Source organism: Eubalaena glacialis, chromosome 10 (genome assembly GCF_028564815.1).
Source record: "Eubalaena glacialis isolate mEubGla1 chromosome 10, mEubGla1.1.hap2.+ XY, whole genome shotgun sequence".
Taxonomy (NCBI): domain Eukaryota; kingdom Metazoa; phylum Chordata; class Mammalia; order Artiodactyla; family Balaenidae; genus Eubalaena; species Eubalaena glacialis.
This window is the reverse complement of record NC_083725.1, coordinates 11,657,972-11,675,081: the sequence shown is the minus strand read 5'-3', so window position 1 is coordinate 11,675,081 and position 17,110 is coordinate 11,657,972. Positions and strand designations below refer to the sequence as shown.

Below are 17,110 nucleotides of genomic sequence, written 5' to 3'. Positions count from 1 at the left end.
TGATAATGGTGAGTGCTGAGAAAAAAAATAAAGCGAGATAAGAGGACAGAGGGTTACGAGGTTGTTACTTTATATTGGCTGGTCGTGGAAGGCCATTTCAGGAGGGTGACATTCCAACGGGTGCCTGAATTACACGAGGGAGGGAGCCGGGCACGTACCCCGGGGAAGAGCATGGCAGGCGGAGGGAACAGCAGGCACAGGGGTTCTGAGGTGGGACTTTGTTGGTTTATTTTAGGAGCAGTGAGGAGGCCAGGGTAGATCAAACAGCTGGTGGAGGGGAGAGAGCATCCCCAAGACACAGGAACCAAGAGCGCAGGGGTCAGGTTGTGTAGAGCCCTCAAGGGCGTAGAAAGAACTTTATCTTTTTCTCCTTTTCCTCTTTTTTTTCTTTTTTGTGCTGTGTCCTAACCACTGGACCGCCAGCGAATTCCCTATTTTTTCTTCTAAGCACGATGGAGGGTTTTGACCAGAAGCTGGACGTTATTTGATTTAACCTGTTACATTTTTTGGACACCATTTTAAAAACTGTGAATTGCATTATGTAAAGAAAAGTGCATAAAACATAAATGGGTAGTGTTAATAAATAATTTTCAGTGAACGCTCATGTGACTTATCTTTTAAAGAAGCCATCCTGGATGCTGTGTGGAAATTAGACAGCGGACTTTCATGTGTCTGGTGGGGACATGAGTGGAAGCAGACTTTGATGTGTCTGGGGGGGACCCCCAGCTGTGAGAGCACTGCCGGAATCCAGGCCAGTGGAGATGGAGGTTGGCTGGACCCCGGGGCGGTAGCAGTGGAGATGCTGGAAATGGTCAAATTCTGACCATTTGCTGATGGATTGGACATGGCGTATGAGAGAAGGAGGAGTCAGGGCCCCACCACTGCTTGGCCGGGGTAGCTGGTACAGTGATGGCTTCAGACTGACGGAGAGGGCTGGGCGAGGTGCAGGTGTGGGGAAAAGATCAAGAGTTCTGGTTTGGAGATGCCTATTAGATAACCAAGCAGAGAACTTTCTGTGTGGTCTCTGATACGCTTTTCTACGCCCTGTTTCTTCTCCTTTGGAGGTGCTGTCATCTTTTACTCCTTACTTTTTTTTTCCCCAGTGTAGACTCACAGGTTATTTATTTATTTATTTATTCCGGTTCCCCCCCCCCCCACACAGGTTATTTATTATTCAGTGTCTTATAATGTGTTATAAACCATTCCTGCCGTGATTCATCCTCAGGTTGTTCTGGTGTGGTCAGTCACTGCCCCTTCCGGCTGGCTCCTGTGGCTTTTTTTTTTTTTGATTTATTGAAGTGAAATTCTCATGATGTTATCTTAACCATTTTATTAAAGTAAACAACTCAGTGGCATATAGCGCATTCCAGTGTTGTGCAACCACCAGCTTTATCTAATTCCCAAACATTTACATTTGTACTTCCCCCAAAGAAAACCCCGTACCCGTTCAGCAGCTTCTCTCCACTCTCCCCTCCTCCAGCCCCTGGCAGCCACCAGGCTACTTTCTGTCTCGACGGAGTTGCCTGTTCTGGCTATTTCATATAAATGGAATCATGCCATAACACCTGACCTTTGTGTCTGCCTTTGTGTCTGCTTCACTTTGTGTAATGTTTTCAGGGTTTATCCACATGTAACACGTGTCAATCAATACTTCATTTCTCTGTATGGGTGAGTAATAGTGGCCTTACTTTTTTATAACTAAAATCCTGAACCACTGTCTCTCTGGCCTTTTGCCGACTCTTTGTTTGTCACCTTTGAGAGCCTCCAGCTATGGGGCTGATAAGTCACGGCTTGGCCAAGGTTTCCTTGACTTCTGCATTTGTCAGCTCTTCAGGATGGAGATGGCAGGGCAGAGCAGGAGCCCGAAGCTGCAGAGAGCGGCTCCCCGGGAAGTGGGAGCCTCAGGGACGTGGCCATACGACCACTGCGCACGGACAGATGGCCCTTTATGCAGTTACAAACATTCCCCCCCTCCGACTCCCTGCCCTGCCTGACCACTCGGTCTAGTTAGGAAAATGAAAATAGATTTATGTCAAGATTCATAGACTGACGTCCTCCTCGGCCTTCTTATATTTTTTCTTCAGATTTTATCTCGGGACTGGAGATGTTCAGATGTACTCACTTGAATGACCTTTGTCAGCTGCGTCTCCATCTTAGCACGATGACATGGGACAAGGGTGAAGGAGCAGATTATGTGGGCAGGCTGGCTTAACTTAAAAAAAAGAAAACCACACCAAACCAAACGAGCTATTCCTTGAGCTCAGTGGGAAAGTGTGGTGCCGAGGACCTGAATCTCTTTACTTAGAGACCGGGAGAAGGAATTCTCACGGGGGGTGACCCTGACCTTGTGAGAGGTGCCAGGTGGAGGCAGCGTCTAGATGGAGGGACAGACGTGGTGGGCCCACAGGGCATCTTGAGGAGGATGTGCTGGGTTTGGGCTGAGGGTGGTCGAGGGGGGACCTGGTGAGCTGCCTGGTGAGGGGAAGAGCAAGTGGTGAGAGCCAGGGAGAGAATACGGAAGAAAACGGACCCTCCGGGGGAGATGCTTGGGTGAGTCAGGTAGTTGTAGGGTGCAAGGCGTCAGAGTGGGAGATGACAGGGTGGGCTGGGGCCTGGAGGAGCGTGGGACGTACAGAGGACAGGCTTCTGCTTGGACTGAAAAAATAAAACACCAGGAGAGAGACCAGGGGGAGAAACAGGGCTCCTGAAAACAAGAGAAATTCAGACCTCCCAGATAAATTGAAAGAAGCCAACACGGGGACCTCACGATGCTAGGATCACAAGCAGGAGAGCCGAGGTGAATGGAGGGCAGGGGGGAACAGACTTGGGCCCATTCCTAGGGACGCAACTGAAAAACAACTAAAACAGACCTAAGGAAACCACGTGTCAGAACATTTGGTCTCAGCGCTGGTGTTTTCTGGAGGACCTTGCTCCGTCTCTCAGCTGGGGTGGCCCTGCCACTTCTGTGTGCATCTTTCTGTCTGAGGTGGCCAACAGTCATCCAGCTCGAGATCTGTATGACAGATAAAGGGAAAGTGCAGTTCTGTGCTTTTTTACAAAGCCCAGTGGCTCAGAACCCTCCAAATAAACGACCCGCTTCCAGTTTTACAAGCCACGTGTGAACCGTGGCTACCCTTTCTGAGAGATCTGTTTGTAACGTGTGTACCATGTTAGAACAAAACTTCTTCCCAGGGAAATTACAGTATCTGGGCTAGCAGTTAAGTCTGGGAAGGGTCTTCTTCTCTGCTTCACTGTTAATAAGCATAACCTCAAGGTTTCCAGAGCCATCCTTGTTGGATATACCACGCCTTTGGGAAAGGGGTTCTGCTTTGCTCCCTGACAAATCCTATCGGCTTCTGTCTGATCAGGGTTTTGGCTAATTAGTTGTAAGTATCTGGACAGTGGCTGTGTAACCCCTTAGCTATATTCCTATAGATTGGGTTAGATTGTAAGCCTCAACACTGTAATTTTTTAAATTGAAGAATAGTTGATTTACAATGTATTAATTTCTGCTGTACAGCAAAGTGATTCAGTTATACATATATATATATATATTCTTTTTTATATTCAGTTCCATTATGGTTTATCATAGTATGTCAAATATAGTTCCCTGTGCTATACAGTAGGACCTTGTTGTTTATCCATTCTATATATAATAGTTTGCATCTGCTAACCCTAAACTCTCAATCCTTCCCTCTCCCACCACCCCCTCTCCCTTGGCAACCACAAGTCTGTCCTCTATGTCTGTGAGTCTGTTTCTGTTTCATAGATAGGTTCATTTGTGTCATATTTTAGATTCCACATGTAAGTGATATCATATGGTATTTGTCATTCTCTTTCTGACTTATTTCACTTAGTATGATAATCTCTAGGTCCATCCATGTTGCTGCAAATGGCATTATTTCATTCTTTTTTATGGCTGAGTAGTATTCCATCGTATATACGTACCATGTCTTCTTTATCCATTCCTCTGTTGATGGACATTTTGGTTACTTCCATGTCTTGGCTATTGTGAATAGGCCAGCACTATAATTAGTATCTAGTGAGTTTGGTTTAACGTTTCCAGTTTGTCAGGGCTCACTGGAGGATTTGGGGTCAGTTTCATTAGTGGAGAAATAAATGTGACTCTGACATCAACTTTTCCGTGTTGTATTCATCATTCTGAACCCCACGTGAGGAGGGATAGGTCAGATGAGCATCTTGGCCTTCAAAATTACAAAACATCACTTTTTAAAAAGGGCAGATTATTCAGCCATAAGAAGGGATGAAGTACTGATACAACATGGATGGACCTTGAAAACATTATGCTAAGAGAAAGTAACCAGATACAAAAGGCCACAAATTGTATAATTCCATTTATATGAAATATCCAGAAGAGGCAAATCCATAGAGACAGAAAACTGATCAGTGGTTGCCAGCGTCTGGGATGGAAAGGGAAAGTGGGGCATGACTGCCAGTGGGTACAGGGTTTCCCTTTGGGAAGATGAAAATATTCTGGGGCTACATAGTGATGATGGTTGCATAACATTGGGAAGGTACTTAATGCCACTGAATTGTGTACTTTAAAATGGTTAAATTTTATGTTATTTAAAATAAGAACATGCCAAGCAAATGATGAATTCACGCTCACAGCTGTTTATTTTCTCTTAATGTAGGTATTTTGCAAATGAACCATTTGCTGACTTCCACCGCGTGGAGGGGTTACAGGGAGTCTACATTGCTACTCTGATTAATGGTTCCATGAATGAAGAGAACATGAGATCAGTCATCACCTTTGACAAAGGGGGGACCTGGGAATTCCTTCAGGCCCCAGCCTTCACAGGATATGGAGAGAAAATCAATTGTGAGGTATAGATGCTTTGCTTTTGTTTGGATTGTTAATACACATTTTTTACTGTAGTTCTACTCTTACAGTTCCCAAACTCTGCATCAAGATGCCTTGGGGTGCCATAGTGAACGCACAGGGGCACCATGGGATATTTTAAGTTTTCGAGGGAAAAACTGTGATACTTCATGTCTGTTGGTCACCATGTGAATTACTATCTTGAGTTAGTTCACAGTTTCAACATTAGTTCATGCTATATGTCTTTTGCTGACATATCTTTGTGAAGCTGGATTTTTGGCAGTTGATGTGATAAAAAGCAAGTAAGAAAATCCGGTTGGCACAGGAAATGATGGTAGTGATATCTGATTAGATTCCAAAGTTTGAGAAGATGTGCAGTGCCCAAAAGGTGTCTACTTACTATTATTAAGTAATTGTGGTTATTTAAGAATGAAATAAAATTTTATGTTTTCTTTCAATTTATACACACACACACACAATATTATTTCAAACTGCTGCTAAGTTATTAGGACATATACTTATTAAGTTGTTAGGACTTAACTATGTAAAAAAACAAACATTGGTATTTCTTCTGACCTGAGGCTGTTATAAAAAAAATTACTGAGATACCAGTTGTGCTGGGAACCAAGAAAGTCTGGGGACCTGTGCTGTACAGCAAAGTGATTTGCTGGGGAACGTCTTTAAAAATTCCTCCCTGAATATAATTTAGGATTCTACAGTTTTCCCTACCTGTGGCTTCATCTGAAAAGCTCATGATACTAAAATGTGTTATTTGGTCCCATTCAGTGTTGCCATTCGCTTAAGTGGCTCCTTCCTTTTCCCTGGGGAGAAGTCTGTGATCGTGGTCCTCGGCTTCATGTGACACCCCACACCTCCATTTTCATTTCTCTAGGGGATCTAGGGTGTGTAAAGTAGGCAGGCGGAAGGAACTCAGAAAAAAACAGTAGTACTCATTTTTGGAGAAACCAAAACATTTTAGTTAGACAATTACCTGGTCTTTTGGATTTTTGAATTTCATTTGTCCATGGTTAAATATACTGACTCTCTTGTATGCTGTATCCGTGGTCCTTGGGAAAATTATTTTGGAGACTCTTGCTCTAGGATGTACTTCTTGATTTTTTTTTTCTTTTCCTTTTTTTTTTTTTTTTTTTTGTACTTCTTGATTTTTCTTCCCTATTTGGCAACAGGTCTGGACTTATCACATCGAGTCTAGCTTTGGGGAGAGGCAGGTTATAAGCAGGTGCAGATAAACACCTAGGTGTTGTTTCGCTGCAGGATATAGGTTTTGGAGCATGTGGTAGGGGTCCAAACCTTGGTTAAATAAAATGAATAGTATTGTTAAAATCCAGCTGCTTATTTCCCTGACTGATCAGTTTATTTATGAACTGTACAACAATTAGTAATCAGCTTTTAGTTTCTGCTTCTGATTTTAGGTGGTGACAGAAAAGGTGAGTTGGCAGATATTTCTTTGAGACCCAACCTAATTTGCTCCAGTTTTCATTTGCTGAACTTTGATGCTAGCAAGACAGATATTTTTTAGAGAGATCCTTTTGTTAAAAAAATAAGTATGTCTAGCAAATCATGTCAGTTTTTACCTGTAACATAAGCACACATAGAGATACCCTATCTAGAACACCAGACAAGGTTAAGTAACATTTGACAGTCACTTTCTGGCCAGGAGAATCAGGTATGACCCTATAGCAAAAGGCCTTGTTTGCAGAACTATTAAAATCTGACCATAAGTGATGGAGGCCAGTTTGAATAACCTGAAGTCTTGCAGAGGACACCTGAAGACTTGTTGTACAAATGCAGACTGCTTAAAAAAGTTTAATGTGACTCTTTTGGTGTTTATATCTCATATGTGTTGTACATCTGGGAGCTTATCAGTGAGACTTTCTGACTTCTGAGTCTTAGTTTTTTTTCTGACAGAATTGCTTAAATCACATTTGAAATACATCTTCACTGACTTAGAAAATAAGTACCATGAAATCATTTCATTCTTTCATTCGTTTGAATGACATGAGAGAAATTCTAGGTAACATGAGAGAGTGATAGCTTTCCTATCTACTTGAGTTGGCACTGATTTCTTTTTTAATTTTGATTGAAATATAGTTGATTCACAATGTTGTGTTAGTTTCTGGTGTACAGCTAAGTGATTCAGTTATATATATATATGTATATATATATATATATATGTATGTATATGTATATACACACACACACACGCACTTTTTTAGATTCTTTTCCATTATAGGTTATTACAAGATATTGAGTGCTATACAGAAGGTCCCTGTGCTATACAGAAGTTCCCTGTGCTATACAGAAGGTCCTTGTAGGTTGTCTATTTTATATATGGCACTGATTTCTAATTGCTATTCTTTGAGAGCCTCAGAAGGAATTCCGTCTTAGGATTTTTCTCTTTTCTTCCATGAGAGGCATTTACGTGGTTCAGATGATCACGTCCACCTGGGGGAGTGTGGGGACAGCCAGGCTGTGGCTCGGGTCTCCTTTGGGCCAGATCTCCTTCCTCTGTGCCGACGGTAGCGTGGGCCCAGGAGGCCTCGGCGTTTCACGGGAGACCTCCGTGTCGTGTCGCGTGCTGACGGCTCCTGAACTTGCGTTCTGTAGCTCTCCCAGGGCTGCTCCCTCCACCTGGCCCAGCGGCTCAGCCAGCTGCTCAGCCTCCAGCTCCGAAGGATGCCCATCCTGTCCAAGGAGTCGGCGCCCGGTCTCGTCATTGCCACGGGTAAGTTGGCTTTGCCTGTTCTCACTGACGGGTTAAACTATTGGCTTACGTGCAGCCAGATACACAGTGACCGCTGCCACCTAGGGCAATACTGGCTGTTCGTGGTTCTGAGACATCTTAGCTGCTAGATGACTCAGAATTTCTGGTTGAGCAAGGTGATTATCTGACGTATTCTTGACATTAAAAATAATTACTCTTCTTGCATTTTAGGTTCGGTGGGAAAGAACTTGGCAAGCAAGACAAACGTGTACATCTCCAGCAGTGCTGGAGCCCGGTGGCGAGAGGTCAGCCCCCTCCCTCCACAACCCCTGCCCTTGTTTGTGGGAGAATGTGGACTGTGCCTTGACATTTCCAGGACACACATGGCTGGTGGTGGACGCCAATGACGCCAAGTATGGTTATAAAATAAAGAGAGGTACCCAGAGCCACACTGACGGGGTCGGCTGCTCTGATGTGTATTCACACCCCGTGATGTGGGCTTGTGATTTTGCCAAAAATGTTACTTTGAATCCGAAACAGACTTTTTAAAACACAACTGTGAATTTGTGTAAATATCCCAAGATTATAAGTTCCGTAAGGATAAGGCAGTGTCTGTTTTGTCACTTCCTTACTCCTGGGACCTAGCAGCGTCTGGCACGGACACGTGGTGCTCAGTAACTGTTTGCTGAATCCATCAGCAGATTGTAATGTATTTGTAGTGGTATCAGGTCTGACCCTGGTTACTTACTTATTTTTGCATATTAGCGAGGTTAAAGCCAAGCCCCTGCCCCGCCCGCTTCCCTGACTGGCTGTACTGCGCAGGGGTCCTCCATCTCACTCCGTGCTATGGCAGACTCTGTGCTGTGGAAGGGGCCTGTTTTTGCCTGAAGGTTGTGTGACTAACTTGGATCCTTAGGAACTGATTGTACCAATCCTGAAGGTGGGGCTAGTTCTCTAGTCCCCAAATGCTAACTAAGCCTTGGACATGAGAGAATTCCCAAACTTGTTAAAAAAAAAAAAGTGTTTTTCACCAGTCTCCCATCAGGGAGACAGGCATCTGGTCTCATTCTGTAGGGGCTGCTTTCAGTGATGCTCTGCTGTGTGTGCAGGGAACTGCTGGGGTAGAACTCACCAGATCTCTCACGGGCCAGACGTGATGTCAGGAGGGCTGTGGGATTCTCAGGAGAACCAGCAGACAGCTCCCATCCTCATGGTGCCCTTCCTGGGAATGCAATACCTACACTTTCATAGTGAAATACATAGTATGTGAAGCAGTAGTAATACCCAACATTTGTTTGGGTCTTGGCCTGTCACATACCTTATCTCGTTCGAGGTAGGGCTCTCTGTCCCTCCATAGATTGTGTGTGTGTGCGTGTATGTGCATGCATATGTGTGTGTGTGTGTGTGTCTGTGTGTAAGGACTACACAGCTGTACAGTATGGTAGGGAACATAATTACGTATTCGGATGAGGGAGATGGTTAAGGCCAGAGTAGTCAAAAAGTGTGAACACTTTGGAATTTTCGGGGCATCCTTGTCCAGCTTCCATGGGAAAGATTAAGCAGCGGCTTCCCTCTTCCCTGGAGCTGGACATTCCTCTTGAAATTGGGTGTCCTCTCCTCTGCGGATAGGCCGGTGGTTGGTTTGTACCTTCTGATGTTGGTGTAATCTGGGGTTTGAACGTCTGCAAGTGATTTCCTTCTGGGGAGAAAGCAGTGTCTTGCTGCTCCTCCAGTGAAGTGGTGTCTGGCTAATGCTGGGGCAGCTGTCAGCGCCTCCCGCCAGGCACGCTCCACACCGCCAAGAGGCAGCCATCGCACCAGGGACCTTAGTTTTGGAGCTAGCAGGGACTAACTAGGGGATGAAAAGGTTGAGACTGTCTGTGTGAGCGGGCATCTGAGTCCCCATGGGCAGCCTTCTCTTTAGAGGGACAGTCTCGGGTGTGTGAGGGGGATAGATGGTGGCCAGGGAAGAGGAAATGGGATGCAGTTGACAGATGCTGCCTAGAAAACTGATGACTAGAATTCTTGTCCTCCTTCTCCTACTAATAAATTGTGCAAATTCTCAGATCCACAGAGTTCCATTTTTGCACTTAAAAAAAAAAAAAACTTTGTTGAGGTACAGTAAACTGCACATAGTTAAAGTATATAATTTGATCAGGATTGATCACCATCACTACACCTTCACCCGCACCACAGTTAAGACAGTTGCATCACCCACCAAAGTTTCTTTGTGTCCCTTTGTAATTCATTCCGGTCTCTACCCTCATCCCTCCAGATTATTAGCATTTTCTAGAATTCTGTGTAAATGGACTCATACAGATGCAGTCTTTTGGCTTTGAGGTTCATTCATGTTGTTTCATTTATCAGTGATTCTTTCCTTTTTCATTGTTGATCAGTATCCCATTGTGGGGATATTCCACAGTTTCTTTATCCATTCATTGATTGATGGACAATCTAGTTTTTGCTGATTACAAATATAGTTGTTATAAACATTTAATTACATGGTTTTGAGGTGGACATATATTTTTATTTCTCTTGGGTAGATACTGTAGGAAGGAATGAGTGGGCAACCTGGTAGATATGTCTAGTTTTTAAAGGAATTACCAGATTATTTTAAAGTATCAAATTGTTTTCCAAAGTGGATGTACTGTTTCATGTTTCCACCAGCAGTGTGTGAGTTCTGATTGCTTCAGGTGCATGCCAACACTTGATATGGTCAATCTTTTAAATTTTAGACATTTTAATAACTGCATATGATATTTCATTATGGTTTTAATTGGCATTTCTTTGATGACTAATGATGTTGAGCTTCTGTTTTTTTTTTTCTTTTTCTTTTTGATGTTGAGCTTCTTTTCATGTGTTCATTGGTTATTTAAAACTCTTTTGTGAAGTGTCCGTTCAGATCTTTTATATATTTTAAAGAGTTGTGTTTGTCTTCTTATTGAGCTGTAAGAGGTTTTTTTTTTTTAATATATTCTGAATTTAAGTCTTTTATGTGTGTTATAAGTTTTTTCTCCTAGTCTGTGTCTTGCTGTTTTGTTTTCTTAATGGTGTCTTTTGAAGAGCAAATGTTTTTAATTTTGGTGAAGTCTAATTTATCAGTTCTTTTCTTCTATGTTTTATGTGCTTTGTTGTTCTGAGAAATGTTTGTCCTTCCCAAGTTAGCAGAGATTGTCCCCTATGTATTCTTTTACAGGTTTTATAGTTTTAGGCTTTAGGTTTAGGTTTATGATCTATTTTGAGTTAATTTGTATATATGGTGTGAGGGAAGGGTTGATACTCATTTTTTTCTTATAAACATGCTATTGGTCAAGCACCACTTGTTGAAAAGACTTCTCTTTTCCGCATCAAACTGCCTTGGTACCTGTTTGAAAATCAATTGGCCGTATGTGTGGGTCTCTTTCAAGACTTTCTGTTCTGCTCCATTGATCTATATGCCTGTCTCTTCACCAAAACCAAATTGTCTTGATTACTGAAGACTTAGAGTAAGGGTTGAGATCAAGTACGGTAAGTCTTCCAATTTTGTTCTTTTTAAAAATTACGTTGACTTATTCTAGGTCCTTTGTCTATCCACATAACATTTTATTTTTTAAATTTTTTTAAAATTAATTTTTATTGGAGTATAGTTGCTTTACAATGTTGTGTTAGTTTCTGCTGTATAGCAAAGTGAATCAGCTATATGTATACATATATCCCCTCTGTTTTGGATTTCCTTCCCATTTAGGTCACCACAGAGCATTGAGTAGAGTTCCCTGAGCTATACAGTAGGTTCTCATTAGTTATCTATTTTATATATAGTATCAACAGTGTATATATGTCAATCCCAATCCCCCAATTCATCCCACCCTCCTTCCCCCTTGGCATCGATACGTTTGTGCTCTACGTCTGTGTCTCTATTTCTGCTTTGCAAGTAAGATAATTTATACCATTTTTCTAGATTCCACATATAGGCATTAATATATGATATTTGTTTTTCTCTTTCTGACCTACTTCACTCTATGACAGTCTCTAGGTCCATCCACATCTCTACAGATGACCCAATTTCATTCCTTATTATGGCTGAGTAATAATTCCATTGTATATATGTACCACAGCTTCTTTATCCATTCCTCTGTCGATGGACATTTAGGTTGCTTCCATGTCCTGGCTGTTGTAAATAGTGCTACAATGAACATTGGGGTGCATGTGTCTTTTTTAAAAAATTTTTATTGGAGTATAGTTGCTTTGCAATATTGTGTTAGTTTCCACTGTACAGCAAACTGAATCAGCTATACGTATACATATATCCCCTCTTTTTTGGATTTCCTTCCCATTTTGGTCACCACAGAGCGTTGAGTAGAGTTCCCTGTGCTATACAGTAGGTTCTTATTAGTTGTCTATTTTATACATAGTATCAATAGTGTATATATGTCAATCCCGATCTCCTAATTCACCCACCCCCCTTTCCCCCTTGGTATCCATATGTTTGTTCTCTATGTCTGTGTCTTTATTTCTGCTTTGTAAGTAAGATCATCTGTACCGATTTTTTCACATTCCACATATATGCGTTAATATATGATATTTGTTTTTCTGACTTAACTTCACTCTGTATGACAGTCTGTGGGTCCATCCACGTCTCTACAAATGACCCAGTTTCGTTCCTTTTTATGGCTGAGTAATATTCTATCATATATGTGTACCACATCCTCTTTATCCATTCCTCTGTTGATGGACATTTAGGTTGCTTGCATGTCCTGGCTATTGTAAATAGTGTTGCAGTGAACATTGGGGTGCATGTGTCTTTTTGAATTATGGTTTTCTCTGGGTATATGTCCAGTAGTGGGATTACTGTGTCATATGGTAGTTCTATTTTTAGTTTTTTAATGAACCTCCCTACTGTTCTCCATAGTGGCTGTACCAATTTACATTCCCACCAACAATGCAAGAGGGTTCCCTTTTCTCCACACCCTCTCCAGCATTTACGGTCTGTAGATTTTTTTTATGATGGCCATTCTGACCAGTGTGAGGTGATACCTCACTGTAGTTTTGATTTGCATTTCTCTAATAATTAGCGATGTTGAGCATCTTTTCAAGTGCCTCTTGGCCATTTGTATGTCTTCTTTGGAGAAATGTCTATTTAGGTCTTCCACCCATTTTTTGATTGGGTTGTTTGTTTTTTTGATATTGAGCTGCATGAGCTGTTTGTATATTTTGGAGATTAATCCTTTGTCAGTTACTTCGTTTGCAAATATTTCCTCCCATTCTGAGGGTTGTCTTTTCATCTTGTTTATGGTTTCCTTTGCTGTGCAAAAACTTTTAACTTTAATTAGGTCCCATTTGTTTATTTTTGTTTTTATTCTCATTACTCTAGGAGGTGGGTCAAAAAAGATCTTGCTGCGATTTATGTCAAAGAGTGTTCTGCCTGTGTTTTCCTCTAAGAGTTTTATAGTGTCTGGCCTTACATTCAGGTCTTTAATCCATTTTGAGTTTATTTTTGTGTATGGTGTTAGGGAGTGTTCTAATTTCATTCTTTCACATGTAGCTGTCCAGTTTTCCCAGCACCACTTATTGAAGAGGCTGTCTTTTCTCCATTGTATATTCTTGCCTCCTTTGTCATAGATTAGGTGACCATAGGTGCTGCGTGGGTTTATCTCTGAGCTTTCTATCCTGTTCCATTGGTCTAAATGTTTGTTTTTGTGCCAGTACCATATTGTCTTGATTACTGTAGCTTTGTAGCATAGTCTGAAGTCAGGGAGCCTGATTCCTCCAGCTCCGTTTTTCTTTCTCAAGATTGCTTTGGCTATTCGAGGTCTTTTGTGTTTCCATACAAATTGTGAAATTTTATGTTCTAGTTCTGTGAAGAAAGCCATTGGTAATTTGATAGGGATTGCGTTGAATCTGTAGATTACTTTAAGTAGTATAGTCATTTTCACAGTATTGATTCTTCCAATCCAAGAACATGGTATACCTCTCCATCTTTTTGTGTCGTCTTTGATTTCTTTCATCAGTATCTTATAGTTTTCTTCGTACAGGTCTTTTACCTCCTTAGGTAGGTTAATTCCTAGGTATTTTTTTCTTTTTGTTGCCACATAACACTTTAGAATCAGCTTGTCAATTTCTGTAATTCCTGTTGGGATTTTTACTGGGATCACATTGAATTTATAGATCAATTTGGGGAAAATTGACATCATAACACTACTGGGTCTTCTGATCCATGAATGTGGTGTGTTACGCCATTTTTAAAAAAAATTTCCCTTAGCAATATTTTATAGTTTTCAATGTGGAGGTCTTGTATACTTTCTTTTTGTTAGCTTTATTCCTAGAGATTTTTTATTTTTTGGTATTACTGTAAATGGGACTTTCTTTAAAGTTCATTTTTCAGTTTTTGCTATAGTATATAAGAAGACAATTGATTTTTATATATTAACCTTATATTCTGCAACCTTGCTAAAATAATTCATTAGTTTTAGTAGTTGTTTTGTAGATTCAGTATAAGCAGTCGTATCATCTGCAAATAGGAACAGTTTTATTTCTTCCTTTCTGATCTTTACTTGTTTTATTTCTCCTTTTCTCTCTTCCTTCTCTTCCCTTCCCTAATATGTAATAATATGGTAATATGTAACATGGTGTATTATGTTAAAGGAAAAACTCTTTTTCCTTACTCTCAGAATACTTCTGATACCAAATGTGTGGGAGTTTTCCCATCACAGCAAGCAGTACTCCAACTCTCCAGACACCCACTGGATGTCCTACAATTCAGTCAGGACACATGCTAGCTGGAGTTGGCACAGACCCAGAGTCTAAGGGCTCGGTCTCACAAGACTGCCCCACCTGACCCCACTTCACATGCCAGTTGCAAGTCTCAGGTTGTCACCTGTACTTCTGACTGACCAGCTATAAACTGGGGGTTCCCACGACCCACTCTTCGGGTTCAGTGATTTGCTAGAATGGCTGACAGAACTCAGGGAAATATTTATTTACATTTACCCGTTTATTATAAAGGATATTTCAAAGGATACAAATGAACAGCCAGATGAAGAGGTATATAGGACAGGGTCCAGAAGGGTCCCAACCATGGAGCTTCTGTCCCCGTAGAGTTGGGGTGTGCCGTTCTTCCAGCATGTGGATGTGTTCACCAACTTGGAAGCTCTCTGAATCCTGCAGTTTAGGGATTTTTTTTTTTTTACTAATCATTTGACTTTATGTATTTATTTTTAAAATTGTGGTATAGTTGATTTACAATGTGTTATTTTCTGGTGTACAGCAAAGTGATTCAGTTTTTTATATATATATATATATATATATATATATATTCTTTTTCATATTCTTTTCCATTATGATTTATTGCAGGATATTGAATATAGTTCCCTGTGCTATACAGTAGGTCCTTGTTATTTATCTATTTTAATGGAGGCTTCATCACGTAGACGTGATTAATTATTAACTCACTCTCCAGCCCCTCTGTCCTCCTGAGAGGATGGAGGTGGGGCTGAAAATTTCAAGCTTCTAATCATGCTTAGTCTTTCTGTTGACCAGCCCCCATACTGTCCAGGAGCCCACCATGAGTCTCCTCATTAGGACAAGAGACTCTCCTATCACCCAGGAAATTACAAGGGCTGTAGGAGCTCTGTGTAAGGCACACTCCTGTCACCCCCATCAGTCAGAAAATTACAAGGGTTTGAGGAGCTCTGTGTCAGGAACTGGGGTCCAAGACCAAATATTAGAACAAAAGGTGCTCCTATTGCTCTTCATCATTTAGGAAATTACAAAGATTTTAGGACCTCTCACCAGGAGCCCAGACAAAGACCAAAGTTTATATTTCTTCTTATATCACAGTATCACAAATGTAATATGTAATATGGTGTAGTACATTAATTGGTTCTTCAATATTAAACTATCCTGGAATTACTGGAATAATTCTTGAACCCTACTTAGTTACAATGTATTATCCTTTTAATGTAAGTTTAGTATTTTTTTAAATTAATTAATTTAATTTATTTATTTTTGGCTGCATTGGGTCTTTGTTGCCGCACGCAGGTTTTCTCTAGTTGCGGCGAGCGGGGGCTACCCTTTGTTGTGGTACACGGGCTTCTCATTGCAGTGGCTTTTCTTGCTGCAGAGCATGGGCTCTAGGTGTGTGAGCTTCAGTAATTGTGGCTCACAAGCTCAGTAGTTGTGGCTCGCGGGCTCTAGAGCACAGGCTCAGTAGTTGTGGCGCACGGGCTCAGTTGCTCTGCGGCATGTGGGATCTTCCCGGACCAGGGCTTGAACCCATGTCCCCTGCATTGGTAGGCGGATTCTTAACCACTGTGCTACCAGGGAAGCCCCTGTAAGGTTAGTTTTGATTTGCTAGTAGTTTTTAAAAGATTTTTGTGTTACTTATGAGAGATATTGCTCGGTAATTTTTTTGTTTGTTTGTTTGTTTGTTTTGGAAACGTCTTTGTCAGGTTTTGGTGTTAGGGTAAAACAAACTGAGCAGCAATTCTTCCTCTTTTATGTTCTGATAAAGTTTGTGTAAGAGTGGTGTTTTTTTTTTCTTGAATCATCTACCAGTGAAGCTATCTGGACCTGGAGTTTTCTTCTTGGGAATGTTTTTGTTTAGAAATTGTTTGTCGGGCAGATAGAGAACTATTCAGATTTTCTGCTACTTATGTCCGTTTTGGTGAGTTGTATATTTTTAGACATTTGTCCTTTCATCTAAAGTTATTGAATTTGTTGGCTTAAAGTTACTCAAGGTATTTTCTAATGTTTTAAAATGTCTGTAGGATTTGTGGTAATAACCTGTTTTCATTCCTGTTATTGGTGATGTGTATTTTTTCCTCTATTTTTCTTGATTAGTTTAGCTAGTGGTTTGTCAATATTATTGATCTTTTCAAAGAACCTGCTTTTGGCTTTAATTTTCTCTGTTGTCTGTTTTCTATTTTGTTGATTTCTCCTCTGTAGTATTACCTTTCCCTTATCCTTGTATACTTTGGATTTACTTTGCTTTTCTATTTGTAGCTTGTTAAGGTATAACTTTAGGTTATTGATTTTTAGATCTTTTCTTATGTAGGCACTTGCAGCTCTAATTTTCCCCGTAAATACTACTTTAGCTGTATGCCACAAATTTAGATGTGTTGTATTTTTGTTGTCATTCAGTTCAGAATATTTTTTAATGTCTCCCTTTAAAATTGGGATGTAATTCACATGCAATAAAATGTACCATTTTAAAGTGTATGGTAGAGTGGTTTTAGGTATATTCACAAGTGATGTGATGTGCAGCCATCACAACTATCTAATTCCAGAACATTTTTATCACTTCATAATGTCCCTTTTGCTTTTTGTCTTTGTCTGATAAGTTATTTAGAAAAGGGTTGTTTAGTTTTCAGATATTTGATATTTTCATAGATATCTTAATTTCCTTATAGTCAGATAATACATTTTATATGATTTCAAGTCCTTTAAACTTAATGGGACTTGTTTTGTGATCCAACATGTGGTTTGTCTTGGTGAATATGTCATGTGCATTAGCAAGGAATGTATATTCTGCAGTTGTTGGATGCAGTGTTCAACAGATGTTATTT

At 40.8% G+C, this 17,110-nt stretch overlaps 1 protein-coding gene across 1 annotated transcript in view; it reads left to right on the top strand.

The window, feature by feature from the left end:
* SORL1 (sortilin related receptor 1) overlaps positions 1–17,110 on the top strand; it is a 159,440-nt gene that overhangs the window by 48,994 nt on the left and 93,336 nt on the right. The window contains exons 9-11 of the mRNA XM_061203301.1: positions 4,656–4,848; positions 7,472–7,589; positions 7,800–7,873. Of these exons, the coding sequence (XP_061059284.1) occupies positions 4,656–4,848; positions 7,472–7,589; positions 7,800–7,873 (385 nt within the window). The remainder of the gene's footprint in view (positions 1–4,655; positions 4,849–7,471; positions 7,590–7,799; positions 7,874–17,110) is intronic.